At 37.2% G+C, this 16,793-nt stretch overlaps 1 protein-coding gene across 1 annotated transcript; it reads right to left on the reverse strand.

Moving 5' to 3' along the window:
- Positions 1-3,621: 3,621 nt before the first annotated feature.
- On the reverse strand, positions 3,622-10,819 carry LOC134642790 (uncharacterized). The gene is made up of 15 exons (XM_063494741.1): positions 10,367-10,819; positions 9,488-9,642; positions 8,732-8,945; positions 8,514-8,589; positions 7,698-7,948; positions 7,173-7,229; positions 6,923-6,996; positions 6,473-6,573; positions 6,125-6,328; positions 5,878-5,964; positions 5,421-5,674; positions 5,135-5,263; positions 4,912-5,052; positions 4,290-4,413; positions 3,622-4,218 (listed from the first exon to the last, which is right to left on the reverse strand). Exons 1-15 carry the CDS (start codon positions 10,397-10,399, stop codon positions 4,001-4,003), a joined length of 2,118 nt encoding a protein of 705 aa, XP_063350811.1. The 5' UTR covers positions 10,400-10,819; the 3' UTR covers positions 3,622-4,000.
- Between the last annotated feature and the right edge of the window lie 5,974 nt (positions 10,820-16,793).

Here is a 16,793-nt window from a genome sequence, read left to right on the forward strand (position 1 = left end):
GTCATAGGGCACATTTGGGCACATTACTATTTAACTCATTCATGCATATGCAAACACTGTATTTTACATTACGCCATTACTTTACCGCCAAGTTAGCAGTTATAAATAAATATATATATATATATATATATACATATATATATATTTATTCTCTAAATTCTAACAGATTAAGAGAAGTTCACCAGCCTTTGCATGCTTTTAGAAATGTGTGATCCACTTTCAAATTTGACAAGTCCTAACTTGTAATGTTTCATATTTGATTATTGGTGAAAAATGCAATTAATTAATTATAATAATAATGCATTAGATTTATATAGCGCTTTTCAAGGCACCCAAAGCGCTTTACAATGACATTATTCATTCACGCTCACATTCACACACTGGTGGAGGCAAGCTACGGTTGTAGCCACAGCTGCCCTGGGGCAGACTGACAGAAGCGAGGCTGCCATATCGCGCCATCGGCCCCTCTGGCCAACACCAGTAGGCGGTAGGGTAAAGTGTCTTGCCCAAGGACACAACAACCAGGACAGAGAGGCCGGGGATCGAACCGGCGACCTTCCGGTTACAGGTGCCCTTCCCAACCCCCTGAGCCACGGTCGCCCGTTATACTCAGTGTCTGAAGTCTTAGGGGCTGTGTCTTTGTCTCTTTACAGATATGGACTTGTGATGTTTGGTGGTGTTGATGGCTTCTCAAGGAAGGTTTGCATTCTTCACTAAAATAGCAGAAAATGTGATGCTAGTACTAGTACTTCCATAATGTCTCTTTATTTTCAGATCTTGTACTTGAAAGCAGCTAACAACAACAAGGCTTCTACAGCACTGACGTTCTTCCTTGAGGCTGTACAGAAGCATGGATTTCCATTGAGGTATAATGCAAAAACTAGCTGTTCACATTAGAGCATAGAGGCTTAAATCAGTCTCACTTCAATTTTGAATACACGTTCGTGCCTGACACACATGCTTACTGTCTGGAAATGATTGAATTTTCCTATCATTTGTATTCTATTTGCAGAGAAATACTACAATAATAATAATACGTTTTATAACACCTTAAGTTTACCTTACAATAGCAACAATACAATATATTGAAACATTGCAAATAAAATTTAGACATAAGTTAAAGAAGAAAAAAGCAAGCATGACAGTATAAAAAGCTGAGCAAGTTAAAATGGACTAATACAGAATCAGGTGTATGCAATTCTGAATAGATGGGTTTTGAGACGTGACTTAAAAGTGGTGAAAGAGTTTATGGTCCGGAGATCTGGTGGAGGCACATCCAAAGTCTTGGGGCAGAACAACTAAAGGCTCTGAGTCCCATTGTAGTTAGGCGAGCATGTGGAACAGACAGAAGGGAAACTGAAGAAGAGCGAAGTGTATGAGGGGGCGAGTACAAATGTAGTACAAATGTAGAAGATCAGATAAATATGGACAAATATGTCAAATCAGTGTCAGCTGTTTCCCATGTGTTTTCATTTTCTCTAATCACACTTGTGTGTATGTAGTCTGTGTGTTTCTGTTCATTCTTTGTCATGTTGTCTGTTGTCGTTTGTGCCATGTTTCCATGTGTCTCTGCTTCTACGCTCCATGTTTCAGGTATCTTTGTATCCACGGCGAGTTTCATGTTTTGGTTTTTATGTTTATCTTTAGTCTGCCCAGTTTAGCTTCATCTCTGCCTTTTGTTTTGTATAGTTTTTACCAGGCTTAAGAAACGGCTTGCTTTCTGTTAACATTCAAGTTTTGTTCCACATTCCATTTTTGTCTGCACTTGGGTCCACTATTCATACTTCACACAGTCAGCTGCTCAGCCAGACTGTGACAGAACAACCATTTCACTGACTTTGCAAGTTAACATTATTAGTTGTGCATTGTACTTTTGGGGAAAATATTTACAAATATAGCTCTGCATAAGAGCTCAAAGAGACCTAAAAATATTATACAGTTGAATGTAAAACATTCACATTTTTCTTTAAATGTTTAACTTTAAAATATTGCTAAAATGTGATACTCTGTCATTTCTGCGTCCTTTGTTTTTCATATTTCTAGAGTGAGGGGAGACCAAGGAGTTGAGAATGTTGACATTGCTCGATACATGTTTGAAGTTCGGGGCTGTGGTAGAGGAAGCTTTATGTCTGGCAAAAGCGTGCATAACCAAAGGTATTCCTAATTTACAACAAAAACATATTTTTGATTGCCAGGTGTAGTATTCCCATAACATTTTGTTTGCACAGAATGCTTGGAAATTATTTCATTTTATGAGGATGAATGTCACTGTATAGTGATTTTTTTTTTTTAAATGTTTTTTTTGTTTTGTTTTGTTTTAAAGGATAGAACGCCTGTGGCGAGATGTTTGGAATGTTGTCACCAACATCTACTACGATCTTCTTCACGGACTTGAGGAAGACAGACTCTTGGATCCAACAAACTGTACTGACCTTTTTTGTGCACAGTATGTGTTTTTGCCACGAATCCAAGCAGATTTGGAGACGTTTATTGAAGGCTGGAACAATCACTCTCTTAGGACAGAGCGGAACTACACCCCAAACCAACTATGGGAGATTGGAAAGACTCAGAATCCAGTCAATCCTCCTGAAAGTATTGTGGTATGATTACACATCTTTAAATTTTTCAAATCGCTTTTTTGAAAAAAAAAATATATGTATATCATTGACAAAATTAATAAAGCATGTATTTTAAAGACTTCCTGAATTGATGGCATCTAATTTCAGGCAGAGTATCCAGATGTGGACATTGCAGACTTGGACCAAACTGGTATTCACCTTCCAGAACTTGTGTCTCCACTTGACAGTGAGGATTTGGAAAGAGTGAGACACCTTTTCAATCCCATGGAACCCTCGATGTCCTATGGGGCTGACATTTACAGTTCCCTTGTCCAGTATGTGGAAGGCATTCTTGAGAACAGGCAGGATTTATAGCTTTATCTAGAGTGATGGTTGAAAATAAGATGCCCTAACAGATGTTTACATTATGTTGAATTATCAGTTTTTGTATCCAAGGACAGTTACTAAAAGTCTGCATCAATATTTATTTTCAGTTTTTAATCTTAATGCATTTTGTGTTTGATGAGTTTACAGTTATATTTTCCTGATAATCTGTCAGTTAATGCAAAGGTAACATGATAAATGCTTTCTGTTCTCATGTAAGTCCTTTGTTTAATAATAGCTTCAATAAAATTTTGTTTAGGTGCCATCATGCCTATTCTTGCTGATTTCTATTTTTATTTAATTGTAAAGGCAATATTCAATTAATCTACTTTTATTTACAGTCTGACAAGAATTCTTTTTCTTAACTTTGATGGAGTGGCAACCATTCTAGAATGTAACTTGTATTTAAGTCCAATAACTGCTGCTCCAAATCCATGTCCTTGACAACTTCTAGATTTTAATTTGGGGTGTTCAAGCACATTTCCTTTGATTTACAAAATGATTTCAAACAACCTCAAAAATAATCCGGAAAATTATCATCCAATTTTCATAGCTCAAAACTTGACTTTATTGATAACAGCTTGAAAGTGACAAAAACTCTCATGACTGTAGAACTGTAATGTTTTGATGTGTGTTAGCTGTCCTGCATGCGGTAATTAAATAGCTTGACCACAGCTGACAGTGTGGCAGATTTTTATTAACATTATATTCAACAGCATTGGACTGTGTGTAACATTTAATACAGCTTTAGTATTAATCTACTTTTTTTCACTTCTTGTAATCCATGAAACTGCTTCAAACAAAGAGATGATGTGAATCGGATGCATGACAATGACTTTAAGTTAACAAAACAACCCTAAATAACACAGTCATTAGTTCCTTAACTTCAAATATAAAAATTAATGGTGGGAACTGTAACTTTAATTTTTATATTTAAACTCGCATGACAATATTCCCAAAAAATCAATAAGCCTAGGTAACAGTGAAACTTTTGGCTATGTAAAACATTTTTCAAGCATGGTAAAGTTTATTCGACATCCAGTGTCTACAAATTGCTTTTAAATAAGGCCGAAACCTGTGGCACAAGTTGCAATGCAATCATCAACATGTTTGGAAAAGACATTGTACTCGTGGAAGTGCCCAGGCACACGCAACGTTCCAAAACATGTAGAGGATATGAGGTAGTCTGCTTTGACCACTTCAACCTTCATGGTACCAGTCGGAATTTCCCATCCAACCCAAAACCTCATCAGCTGGCTGAGCTGGAATGGAGTGGCTGTAAAGTTAATCAATGCATTAGAAATCAAATTAGATTCAAATTTTGAATCACAATGCAATTACACTTGCCTGTTTCAATGTAGGTCTTCAGAAATCCCACTGTTTGCATTTGGATGCTTAGTGGGTAAGGTGGATCATCATCGTCTTCATCATCGCCCTCATCTCCTGGCCAAACAATGTGGCTAAGAACAGCCTAAAACGAGATTTCAGAGACACACTTAGGAATGCAACTGCCTTACAAAACAGTTTTTTTACATGTTACATTTGTGAAGGGACTTTTTTCCGACACTTGGCATTTATATATGGTGTATTCTATGGGGTGCTCATGATGGCACTGGATTATCTGGCAGCCTTTAAAAGAATTTCCCTCAGGATGAATAAAGTATTATCAATCAATCATTTTGTCTCACTTAAAGTATAATGGTAGAAGGACTGATTCTTACTTTTCTACTCTCCCAGACCCTTCAAAGTTTTTTCTACAACAATTATCATTCTCACAATCACATTCTTATTTTCAGTACTTCCTACCAAAAATTCATACAGAGCAGGGAGCCAGGGATCTTAACAAACTGCTGATCAGTAGATGACCTGCTCTACCTCCTGAGCTACAGCCTCCCCTAAAAGCAGCATTAACTGTCATGCCAACTAGCCTTGTCACTGTAGTCGGCATCTTAGAAATGCATTGAAATACCTGTGCAGTAAGAATGCTGTCTTCATGCTGGGGAAAGACCACTGAGGCTGTGTCAGGTCTTTGTTGAAGCATAGTCAACAATCCGGTGTCCTTCAGACCTTTTCTGATGTGTTTTGTCTGCCTTTTAGTTCGGCCTATCACCTAAAACAATAATTAAAAATAACCACATGATATTTGCTTAGGTGATGACAATCTAAAAACAATTTTTAAAGGGCAATCTTACTGCATGATGGAGAAGCTGTTGGAACAGCCATCTGCGGTTTTCTGCACTGACGGGTGGCAAGTCCCAGGAAATGGCCAAATTGTTAATGTCATCCTTCTGCTGCTCAGTGAGGTGTTTATTACCATCAAGCTTATAGAGGAGAAAAATTCCATTTTAGTATGTTGCAAATATATTGCCTAAAAAATCTGCATTTTCTTGAGGGGGGGGGGGGGGTATTTACAGTTATATAAAAATGAGTTAATTGAAATTATGATTTCACTAAGGCTTGAAGTAAATTAGTATTCACCATGCAAATTGTAGAACGAATATCTAGATCTGGCACATCATCGAGCTGGACAGTGACAGTGTCTCTATCAGCATGGACCAACATGTGAATAATAGCCTTGCTGAGGCCATGCAATCGTGGCCCATCGTTCAAAAATGAATGCCCAATCATTCTGCCTGCTACCACAAATAAGTCACTGTCTGCCAAAATCTGAGAAGTAGAAGGCACTAGATGGTTCTCTTGTCCCTCAAAGAGAAGGGTCATGTTGGCTGCACCTGGAGAAGAACAGTACAAGCAAAATAAAAAAGCTATAGCTTTATCTATTGACGTAAGTACTTGATTAATGAAGTTGTCAAACATGATGCAAATACTTCAATGGTATCTTTTTTCTTTTTTTTTAATTTTTGGAGTAAAATTTTCAATGGATTATTTTAAAAACTCATCTCACATTAATTAAGAAAAGGATATAGAAACATACCGCTATGGATGTTAAAGCCATGTTGCAACTTTAGCATTGCCATGCTGAAAAAATGTCTCTGGACCCCAGTGCCAACAGCTGTGTCACCTATTTTAAAATTGGGAAAAAGAAAAAAACAACAACAACACAAGTAAAGTTACAAACTGCTTTACAGCACCCTTTAATGGAAAATCCTCATTTACCAAGTTGGAATGTTAAACAGCCTTTAAAGAAACTAACTGAATGTATGCTTCACCATAAGCATTACCTTGTAAAGAACAACGAAAAGGTCCTGCCCAATCAATCTGTGGTCTTTTGTAGAAAGCAATGATCTCTCGGCTCTGGGATGTTTGATCTTGTCGAATGTCAATGATAGCTGTGATTGTGGGGTTCTCCTCCTTTTCCTTTAAGAGATGCCTCTTAAACAAAACTGCAGCATCTTGGGGATCACTGGCCTTTTTCCACTGTTCTACTAAAAGATAAAGTACATTGTATGCAAAAATAACATTTTGTACTGTAAACCCAGTAAGCCAAAAAATTAAGGCCCAGCACCCTTTCTGGTAAGCACGTCAATTTGGAATTTTAAATATACTCTGACATTTGGTATGAAAAGTACCTTCCTTATTGTTGGCTGGGATGTCAGTGTTCATCTCAGCAGCAAAATTGAGAAGTGTGTCTCTGAATTCATGTGCTGTGTGATGCAGGTCATCCACTTCACTTTACCCAAAGTGGTGCAAAAGAAAGAAAAAGATCAGTGTTTAAACATATATACACTGATCCATCTATCTATCTATCTATCTATCTAGATAGATAGACGCAGGAATACTGTCAATAAAAGACAAGGTGACCTAAACAATGCACTCTAAAGAAGCAAAAGTATATTGTCAAAATGCCAGGATGAACACTGATAAAAGCTCATCCATGTGGTCAACATGATCATAGAAGATGAACAGGTTAGGTAAGGATGAGCCCCTGCTATGACATGATGCAAAGGCAGAAGCAAGAGCAACTATAAATGTGCTACACATAGCATTTGTTTAGTGTTGTCCAACTAAAATGAACTTACCGATCACCACATGTACTGGCATGCAAGACCAAGTCATCTGGAGGATAACGATTTCCACAAACAGGACAAGAAGGCTGAAGAGGATATTGCAATTAAAAAGTGTATTTATTTTAGTCCTCGCAAAGATGAACAGTCCAAATCTAGCACAGAATGCCACAGGTAATTAGCAAATAATGAAATAGTTGAACAAAGATCTGCTTGGAATTTTGTATTGTCCATATTACAATGTTAAATATATCTGGGAACTCACCTCCAATTGGACTTCATTCTGATGTGCCTGGTCAGTCATGCTTTCACACGCAGCTTCCTGGTAAAGGAATATAATGTTACATTACACATTTATGGTAGGTAGGTACATGCTGCTCACGATTTGTCATTTAGAGCAAACTAGGGGATCAACGCCCCTCATGGGGACACTCCAATAGGGCATAAAGTTTTGGACTCTCCATCAATTGCTCTAAAGAAACGAAGAAGCTTCTCAGATGAGAGGTGGCACATCTTCAAGGAAACTTATAGAAGTCCAGATGTTTTCTTTCCAAACTCTTTACACTACAATGACTGGGATGACTGAGAAACTTCACAGACATTTAGAGCAAAACTTACGACTGATTTCAGCACATACATTGACTCTGGAAATTCACCCAAAGTAGTCTTGGGTAAAGCATAATATTCTGTCCTTCCATTTTGAAAGTAGTAAAAAGGAATACAACTTAAAAAGTTTTAGTTTTTAGCAAAGGTGGTAGCAATGTTTTTTTTACTGTTGAATTTGGCTTACTTGTACACAGTTTTCTACGTGACAAACAAGTAGCTGAAGAGGCATAGTCACACCACAGGTCTTGCACTGAGACTTCGGCATTTTGCTGAATTCTGCAGCATCATGTGGAAGAGGTGTAGTATCAATTTTTTCTTGGAGAGGGACAATATAAAGTGTATTTTTTCCATTGTTGGTGGCCATCTTGAGCGTCTTGGCTGTGTAGCCTTGTGTTCCCTGAGATACTAGAGTGAGATTTCTCTGTCCGCTACCACCTAGAATATGGAACAAAAACCAAGTAAAATGCATTCGCAATACAGCAATGTTCTAAAAGTTGAGATCATAAAGTACAAATAAATCCATAACATTATGGAACACTACTGTTGTATAGCAATGTCTTTAAAAACTACCTTGTATCAACCTATACTTTTCATTTTTAAACAATGCTTAAAATGTTAAATGAATCACTAGACTAAAACAATATTTCATTCATAACTATATTCAGAATATTCAAGTTTTTTATTAAGTGGTGCTGTACTGTTGATGTTATACCTGTAAACAATGGAAGTGTATTGATGTGCATCTTATGCCTTTATTGCTTTTCAATCACAATGCGCCAAAAAAAGTGAGTTAATCTAAAAAAACAAGACCATGCCAACAAATCTGAAAACTAAATAATAAAAGCCATATCAGTGTTCCATAAGTTATTCTCGGAAGAAGTGTTAAAAATGTTTTAATTAGACAGAAAAGCTTCTTCTAAAACTTATCCAGATGCTTTTTGCTCTAAGTAAATGTCTTCTATTAACTCAGACACAAAGTCGGGGAGTTAAAATGACTTACCTCCTGCTTTATACAAGAGCCATCCACCAGTTAGGGCCTTCATCTTCGGATACTCTTCATGCAGAGCTACAGTAATCTAAATTAGGGTTAAAAGAAATCAAACATTTCCTCATGATTAGTTTGTCAAGTCAAATTGTAACATTTTTCAATTTTAATTTTGAAGTTTAAAATTAGATTTTTTTTGACAAGATAAAGGCATCTAAAATTGAGAAAAGTACTTCTTCATGATCAGCATTGTCAGCTATGCTGAGAGTTCGCCTTCCAAGTCCAGCTTGAAGAAGCCGTATTTCATTCTTTGGGGTTTTTGTCGTGGAATCAGGCAAAAGACAGAATTGCAACTGAATGTTGCGAACTGCATGTATGACATTACTAGGAGCTGGGAAAGGCCTCTTTCCTTTGGATTGCCTTCTTTGAAACATTGCTGGAAATGACCTGTAAATAAGATTATACATTTGAGGCATTAAACACTTTGCCAATTTTACTTCCAAATTAAAGCAAGACTACTCATCTGATTGGAAAAGTACTGCATTACTGTTAAGGTGAAATGTCATAATGATGTTTAAGGAGGATCCAAGTGCATAGGTAATTTGCAGAACAGGTTGTTTAAATAAAAAGATGACTTACATAAAAGAGAGTAAGAGTAAAAGCTGAACACACAATAGAGACAAATCATGGATGCAGCATTTTACTTTTGTGCATGCCAGGTTAAAGCCTATGAAATATATTTTTAAACAAAAACCAAAGAGTAACTCAAAACCAAAGGGTTGCTTGAATCCAGTATTCATTATATCCTTGTCAGTACAGATGTTGTGTCTTCTCCAGAATACAGGGAAAAGAATATTAAAAATATGAACAACTGAAATACAAACCTAATTATCTGGGCTTCTACTTTACTGAATATCTTAGATTATTGTTCCATAACACTCCCCCAATGAATGGAGTAGCATTACTGGCAAATTTCTTTTTCTTTTTACCTTTGCATTTCTATTTGGGTGCTCACTCTTGGGGTTTGCTGAGGCACTGTCGCTGTAACAGATGTGGTTGCAGTTCCACTCCTAATATCAGACTGGGAAGTTGACAGAATTCCCACAAGATTCAGTATAGCCTTCTCTATTGCAGTCTTTGGCTCCTGTTGAAAATATATTTATATGTTATTGAACATCTGCATCTTCATTTAAACAATACCATATGGTTTCCCGATATATCCCTATTCCCTTATTAACCTGATATTAAAATAGTTAACAGTATAACTAATAGTCATGAGTGAGAGTTTAAAAGAACACTAAGGAAGCTTGTTAAGCCATAGTTACAGTAGTAAAAGAAAATTGAAATCAAATACTTTATACACGCACATATATCTCCTTAAAATGACGTTAACCGATTTTACGTTAGCAAGTTAGTGCAGCGTAACACGTTAGCACGGTTTGCTCGTTAACGCGTTAGCAGCTACTGAAAGTGAAGCTAGGTCCCCTAACTTTCAGTAGCTGTTGAAAGTTGTTGTATACTGTAATTACTGTAGTATTACTCTAACACAAACTCGGGGGTGACCTGGGACCAGTGCTAAGGTCAAGTCAGAGCATTTCAGTTCCAAATATTACCAAAACGACATCTCACCGGGATTAAACTTAAATCCAAACACATAATTCTCCCCGATGCTGCTGATGTTTAAGCAGACAGACCGTGCCACACAGGAGACTATTTGAACACATGCAACACTAGGGCTAATGTTGAGAGCCCTTTTTAAGCTAGCTTTTGGCACCGTGAAAAATTACAGTGTAGTAACCGAACATGATATTCAAAAATATATGTCTGGACAATTAGCTTGTTCCAGTAAACCATAAATTAAAGCTTACCTGCGCTGCAGAAGCGCCACCGCTGTCCTCCATCTTCAAACTGTGTTACCCTTCCAGGACCTGAAGGTCCGTAAAGCATCCCCCCCGACAGCCAAGCCCATCTGTTCTCTGATTGGATTGTTTAATTTGTGATTGACATGACATTGACCAATCAGCTTAAAGGAAGAAAAATAGGGTCAAAATTCGTACTTGTAACTTGCAGGGGTTTTTTGGCTAAGTCCACACACAAATCTTTTTTACACACGCACAAATCTGTTTTACACACGCACAAATCTTTTTTACAGATACAAATCTTTTTTACGCACACACAAATCTTTTTTACAGATACAAATCTTTTTTACGCACACACAAATCTTTTTTACAGATACAAATCTTTTTTACGCACACACAAATTTTTTTTACGCATACAAATCTTTTTTACAAGTACAAAACCGATTTACAAGTACAAAATATTTATGACCACATTTTGAGCCCATAAGCCGGCTCCTTATTGGGAGCCGTGGGGGGTTTTTTTCTCTTTCTCTCACCCTCTCTCTCGCACTTTTTGTCCACTTCACTCCGCACACGAGCCTTGTGCTTTGCGCTGGGAAGAGGGGGGAGGGGCGGTAGTTACACTCGCAGTAGCACAGGAACAGAGCAGGAGGGAGAGAGAGAGAAAGAGAGCCAGGGACAACAACGTCACATTAGAAAGGTATAGTAATCATCCACAACTATTTTCAGTTGCGGATGATAAAGGATTCAGAAAGTTTATTCATGCAGGCCCATATGACAGAGAATGTGCATCTTCTTTTTGTTTTCATATTTTGATTTATATTTAACTTTGTTGTGGTTTGCAGTGTTTTGTGTTGTTTCACTTTAAATTTGTTTAAAAGGAAAAAGCTGAAAATTTAAATAGTTAAAAGTTGAAATGTGAATATTTGGCTTTTGTATTATATGATTTATTTATTGCATTTTATGTGGAGTGAATAAATAAAAGTATATTTACGGTGGTCCCTAGAGACAAAGCACGTACAAACTCCAAAACACGTACGAACTCCGAAGCACGTACAAACTCCAAAACACGTAAAAACTCCAAAACACGCAAAAACTCCAAAACACGTACAAAAGACAACAGAAGTGCTCCAGGATGCTAGGGGCAGTGTTGAGCTTTTGTTACCTAGTGGCTACACAAGCCAGGAAGTACCAACGACCGGATTTGGTGTGTGGTAGTAACAGGTAAATGAACATTTTTTTTTAAATTATTTGAATATATATGAGTGCTTGTGCATAAATACACAAACAATACACATATGCTTTCAATTGTAGCTCTGTTTTGGAAGTTCAGTTAACGCTAGAAATGTGTTTTGGAGTTTGTACGTGCTTTGGGCCACCGCATATATTTATACATAAACATATATAAATAAAACCACTTTCTTTCTTTTTTACATTAGTAATTCCTTTTGTGCATAATTTTATATTATTGTTAATAATAAATTAATTAAAGCAACAAAACAACCTGAAGAGCCGGTTGGGAGCCGAAAGATCCGACTCTTTTTAGAGAACTGGCTCTGAGCCGGAAATCCCATCACTATTCCTCAGGGTCATTAGAAAATATCAAACAGTATCTGTTAAAATTGAAAAAGAAAGAATCCAGGTGAACCAATTCCACATTCACAAATAAACAAGCTGACCATTCGGCATTTAATGGGGTGGTACTGCCTGATTGATTGAGCCACAACCCAAACAGTCTCTGGACTGAACCACTACAGATTAAAAGGGGAAAAATACCCAATGATCTAGGCACTAATAGGGTCTATTAAATCTGGTTCTTGTCATTTTTTTACTGAATAGAGAGAACACGACTCAGTTAGTCAAAATATTTATAATTATTTTATTTAATCATCTTCTGGAAGACAGAGACATGCACAGCCCAAAGCCATTTTGCAGATCTCTAGCATTAGAAGCCAAAATGTGTATCATATAGGTGTTATTTTGGTCCTTTACACGTCACACATAGTTTCGCTAAAAACAACTCCTTCTGTGTTACTTAGTTCCGCTTTTTCTGTCTGGTTTCCGGTTCTTAATATATTACCTCTGCAGCTCTGCACTTCCTGTATTTTTAGTCTGGCTGAGCACTTAGTTTGTGAGTCAAAGCTGGTCTTCCTTTATACAGGCCTTTATTATTAAAATACATAAAACAATACAATCAGAAAATAAGCACTACACACTATTTATTCTTTAACAGGTCTTTCAATGATTTTACATTTTTACAGTTTATGCAAGACTTTGAAACACATCATTATCCACCTAATAAGTCACTATTATTCAGACTCTTAATTCACAGTTTTTATGGCAGCCCATGGAAAGAGGATTATCAGCATCATATGTTCAAAGTAAGAGAATCAAATCATCAGTGCAAAACACCAAAGAGAGAAAAATTAAATCAGGGCGAGAGACAAAAAAGATTGTTAAAGGTACAAAACATGACAGTAGACAAGTCTGAACAGGCTGGTCCTGATCTGCTCATTAAAGTCAGCGTTATCTTCCTCCTTCATCTCATCACAGGTGAAATAAAGCTGCTTTTTATCATGATGATTGATGTGGTGAAGTTTCCTGTTTTCACTCTTACAACAAACTTTTTTTACTAGACAAACTAGAAATATTAGAAACTGCCTGCAGCACAGTTTCAGTTGGCAGCACTCCTGACATTTATGAACGACCAAAGGTTACAACAATGTGTTATTTAGCAGGTCTGTGAAAAGACTAATACACATCAGAAGCTTAACTTTCAAAGCTGATTAATATTTTAAAGATGTCATATTTACTTTGTCTAAAGTGAAAAAAGCATCTCATTCCCATTTTGTGCCATCAGTTCTATCAGTGTCTGTGTGATGTCAAGCCACACATGGCAAGCTCCACACCTCACTCAATTCTGTTGAAGAAAGATATTAAATCTATTTAATTATTGTAGAAAAATAATTGATTTCTGTGCATTTGTTATACACATGCATTAAATTAAAGTCGATTACGTAAGTTAAGCATCATGAGGTGGATGGTTCCCTATGTTTTTTTTGCTGGGAGTTGGCAACTGTCAAGAGATTTATTCTAAAAGACACTTCTTCAGCTGAGAGTCTGATGGTAGAAACACACACACGCTGCAGATTTTACTTGCAAGGGCGGTCACAGAGCGCTCACACGAGAGTGGGGGCCCTGTGATCAGCGCTCTGTTACCGTTCCGGTCTTTATTTATATACAAAAGTAATACAATAGTGAATACGTCTGTTCATAGACAGAGGAATGTTAGTGCGTATGCATGTGTGTGTGTGTGTGTGATTCTGAAGGACGCGGCCCCTCTTCTTGTTAGGGAGCGCAGATAAAAGTGGCCAGCTCTCCTCTTCCTGGTAGGAGTGAAACTGCTTGTTCAGCTATTATCGCTGTGGGAAAGAATTTATAAAACAGAAACAAGTCTTGTAGTGGACAACAGTCTAAATCATCAAAAGGTCAACATGCAGCATTCTATCAAATGTAGACTTATATAATTAAAAGCTTATACTGACTACTAAGTACAATTTTCCATTGACAGCAACCCTATTAGTTAGGTTGTTTAATATTTCATCTAAGTACTCTTTAAAATACCAGAATAGGGTGGATGGTGTAGGTTTAAGTTTATTAGATTGATCAGTATTGCTGAACTATGAAATATTTTGGGTGCAGTGTATTTTTTTTGCATACAGGTATAAGAGAATAGCTTTAGTGTTTTGTTTTTAAAACTTGAGTATGAACTCATACAAAATGCAGCAAGTTATTTTAATGAAAAAAGCACTTTTATTGATTATAAAATACACTATATTGGATTTATATCGGTATCGGCAGATATACAAATTAACAATATCGGTATCGGACATAAAAAAGTGGTATCATGCCATGTCTACTTTGCAGTCACTAGTTTAAATATATTCTACTTATTGTCCAACATAGTTTCTTAAATTTATGTTTTTCCATCACACCTTTCAGTGTTTGTATGGCGTGCACACATATTAACACTGCAAGGTCAAAGTTCCGTTTTATGTTTTATTAATACATCTTTCTTTGGTTGAGTTACCTGGGGGTTTGGATTCTCCTTCCTGGTTGGCAAAACGTGTGGCAAAGGACTGGGAGAGCTGAAGTACTGCTGACAGCCTAATTGGACAAAACCACATGCTTCATTGCCTGGGGAGTGTTTCAAGTTTGTTTTATTGTTTTGTGTTAGTTGGTTATATGGCAGTCATTTTGTTTTCCCCCTTGTGTGTCATTTGGTTTAGCTAAGCCAGTATTTAAGTTCCCTCATGTGTCATTTCACAAGGTCAGTTTGTCTTATGTTTATTTGAAGTTTTGTTAGTTGTTGTTGTTATCAATTTAGTTTATTGAGTTGACCTCTTTTATTGGTCTGTATGTTTATGTTTTTGGCTTTGTTAATTATCTTTCATATTTTTGTGTCAATAAAACACAATTTTTGAATTAAACACCTGTGTCCTCTATGCCTTGACAGTCTGCCACACCTGAATCAGCAGCTGTCAGCAGATGAATGTACAGTTAAACTGAACACAGCCACATGAATAGGAAATTCAGGCTTACTGGACTGAACCTCTGCTGGACGGAGAGTCAAATGTCACTTATTTTTATCATTTATTATCTGAAGTCAAATAATTGAACAGAAATGAAATGTTATAGTCTCCTTTGGTTTTTCTAGATTCATTGTGACTTTGAGGGTGAAGAAGTCTGAATGTGCAAAACCATCTGAAAAGCTTATTGGCAGCTTTATTCTTCAGCACAACAATGATCCCAAACTCACTGCTGTGACAGTAAAAGCATACTATAATTTTCCCAGTCAAATTTATTTATTCTATGTATTGATCACATGTTTTAAAAATGTCACTTTATCACAGTAGTATCCCATATGGAAAAGATATATGTAAATCTTATAAAGTTTGTATCTGTCTTGTGTGAAACTTGTATGAAAAGCATATAAGAGTGAAAACAGATATAAGATCCCTTGAAAAATTATATAAATGAAACTTGTATGTTTTGGATACTTACTAAAACAATATATGAAAGTAATGAGAAAGTGGCCACTTTCATGAGTAAATCATATAAGTTTTTACTATTTCTTTTCCATATGGGATCACTTTGTCACATAGTTATATTCATGTAGGATGTGGGCAAGTGGGCTTTATGTTTACCACACCTTCACAGTGGCGCCATTGTATGTAAATTAGAGACATCCAGGCACTGCGTGTAAGGGAGGTGATGGGTGGTCGTAATTCCCCTTTTGGGGGGGAGGGGTTCGAGGATGAACTTAACTTGGAGGTATAGAGCTATGTGATGTGGAATGTTTTTGTCTCTGAGTTTGGTCACGTCACATATGAGACATGAATGGACAAAGTCCATCTTTACAGACCATTTTAGTGTGTGACCTGAATGCTCTCTCCACTGTGGTGTGTATAATAAACTCCAGTTCCAAAAAGATGCTCTTCAGGTGTTTGCACTTTATTTAAAATTTCCTCAACACCCAGCACCGCGGTTACTCGAAATACTTGTGAAACTTCATCATTTGTTATTTTACTATAGAGCAGCGGTCCCCAATTTTTTTGCACCATGGACCGATTTATGTCCGACAATATTTTCACGAACCGGCCCTTACGGTGTCACGGATAAATACAACAAAATAAAACCAGTACTGGTACCAAGAAAAAGAAGATTCATTCATAACACACAGGAAAAGACCCAGAGAAACCGAGTTAACAATAAAAATGATAAAAACCCTGAAAACCATAAATTTCACACCTGAGCCTCAACTCTCGCGCCCGGTACCAAACAACTCATGGACCGGTACTGGTCCGTGGCCCAGGGCTTGGGGACCGCTGCTGCATGTGCAAAAGGGTGCACTGTGTACTGTACATTACATGGAAGAGTTGTGCAGAGAAATCCACAGGAAGTAATGATTTCCTATGTTGTTTAGTGATGCATTATGGGTAATTTCAGTCTCTCACTGAGCATACTCCTGTGACTAGCCAGCACGTCATGGATTGAGTGCAAAGTATTATCCAGCATTGTCTTTATATTAGATAACATCCACCTATCAGGCACCACCCTAAGGGAGTCCAGCTCCATCCCCACAACATTACTGGCCTTATGGATCAGTTTATTGAGTCTGTTGGCAGCTTTGACCCTCAACCTGCTGGCCTAGCATGCAAAGGCATAAAGTATGGCACTGACCACAACAGCCCACATGGCAGACAGGTCTGCCCCGGATCTGGTGTCAAGCCGACGCTGCTGGCTAACCTTTATGCATGGTAAGTGGTGTGTCATCCAGATATGGGCCAGGCCTGGCATAGATGGCACTGTTTATGGGATTGCATTCCATATCTTGCTCGATTGTGGTTTGGTTTATGTTGCTCATAGAAAACAG

The sequence above is a fragment of the Pelmatolapia mariae genome, linkage group LG15 (assembly GCF_036321145.2).
Source record: "Pelmatolapia mariae isolate MD_Pm_ZW linkage group LG15, Pm_UMD_F_2, whole genome shotgun sequence".
NCBI lineage: Eukaryota > Metazoa > Chordata > Actinopteri > Cichliformes > Cichlidae > Pelmatolapia > Pelmatolapia mariae.

What these genes read in the sequence shown, in the direction of transcription:
- LOC134642790 (XM_063494741.1), bottom strand. Translation starts at nt 10,399, where the DNA reads ATGGAGGACAGCGGTGGCGCTTCTGCAGCGCAG. An exon ending in ACAATGCTGATCATGAAGAA is followed by an intron (nt 8,590 to 8,731) that starts GTACTTTTCTCA and finishes ACCCTAATTTAG; the next exon opens with ATTACTGTAGCTCTGCATGA. An exon ending in TTCGTTCTACAATTTGCATG is followed by an intron (nt 5,264 to 5,420) that starts GTGAATACTAAT and finishes CTCCTCTATAAG; the next exon opens with CTTGATGGTAATAAACACCT.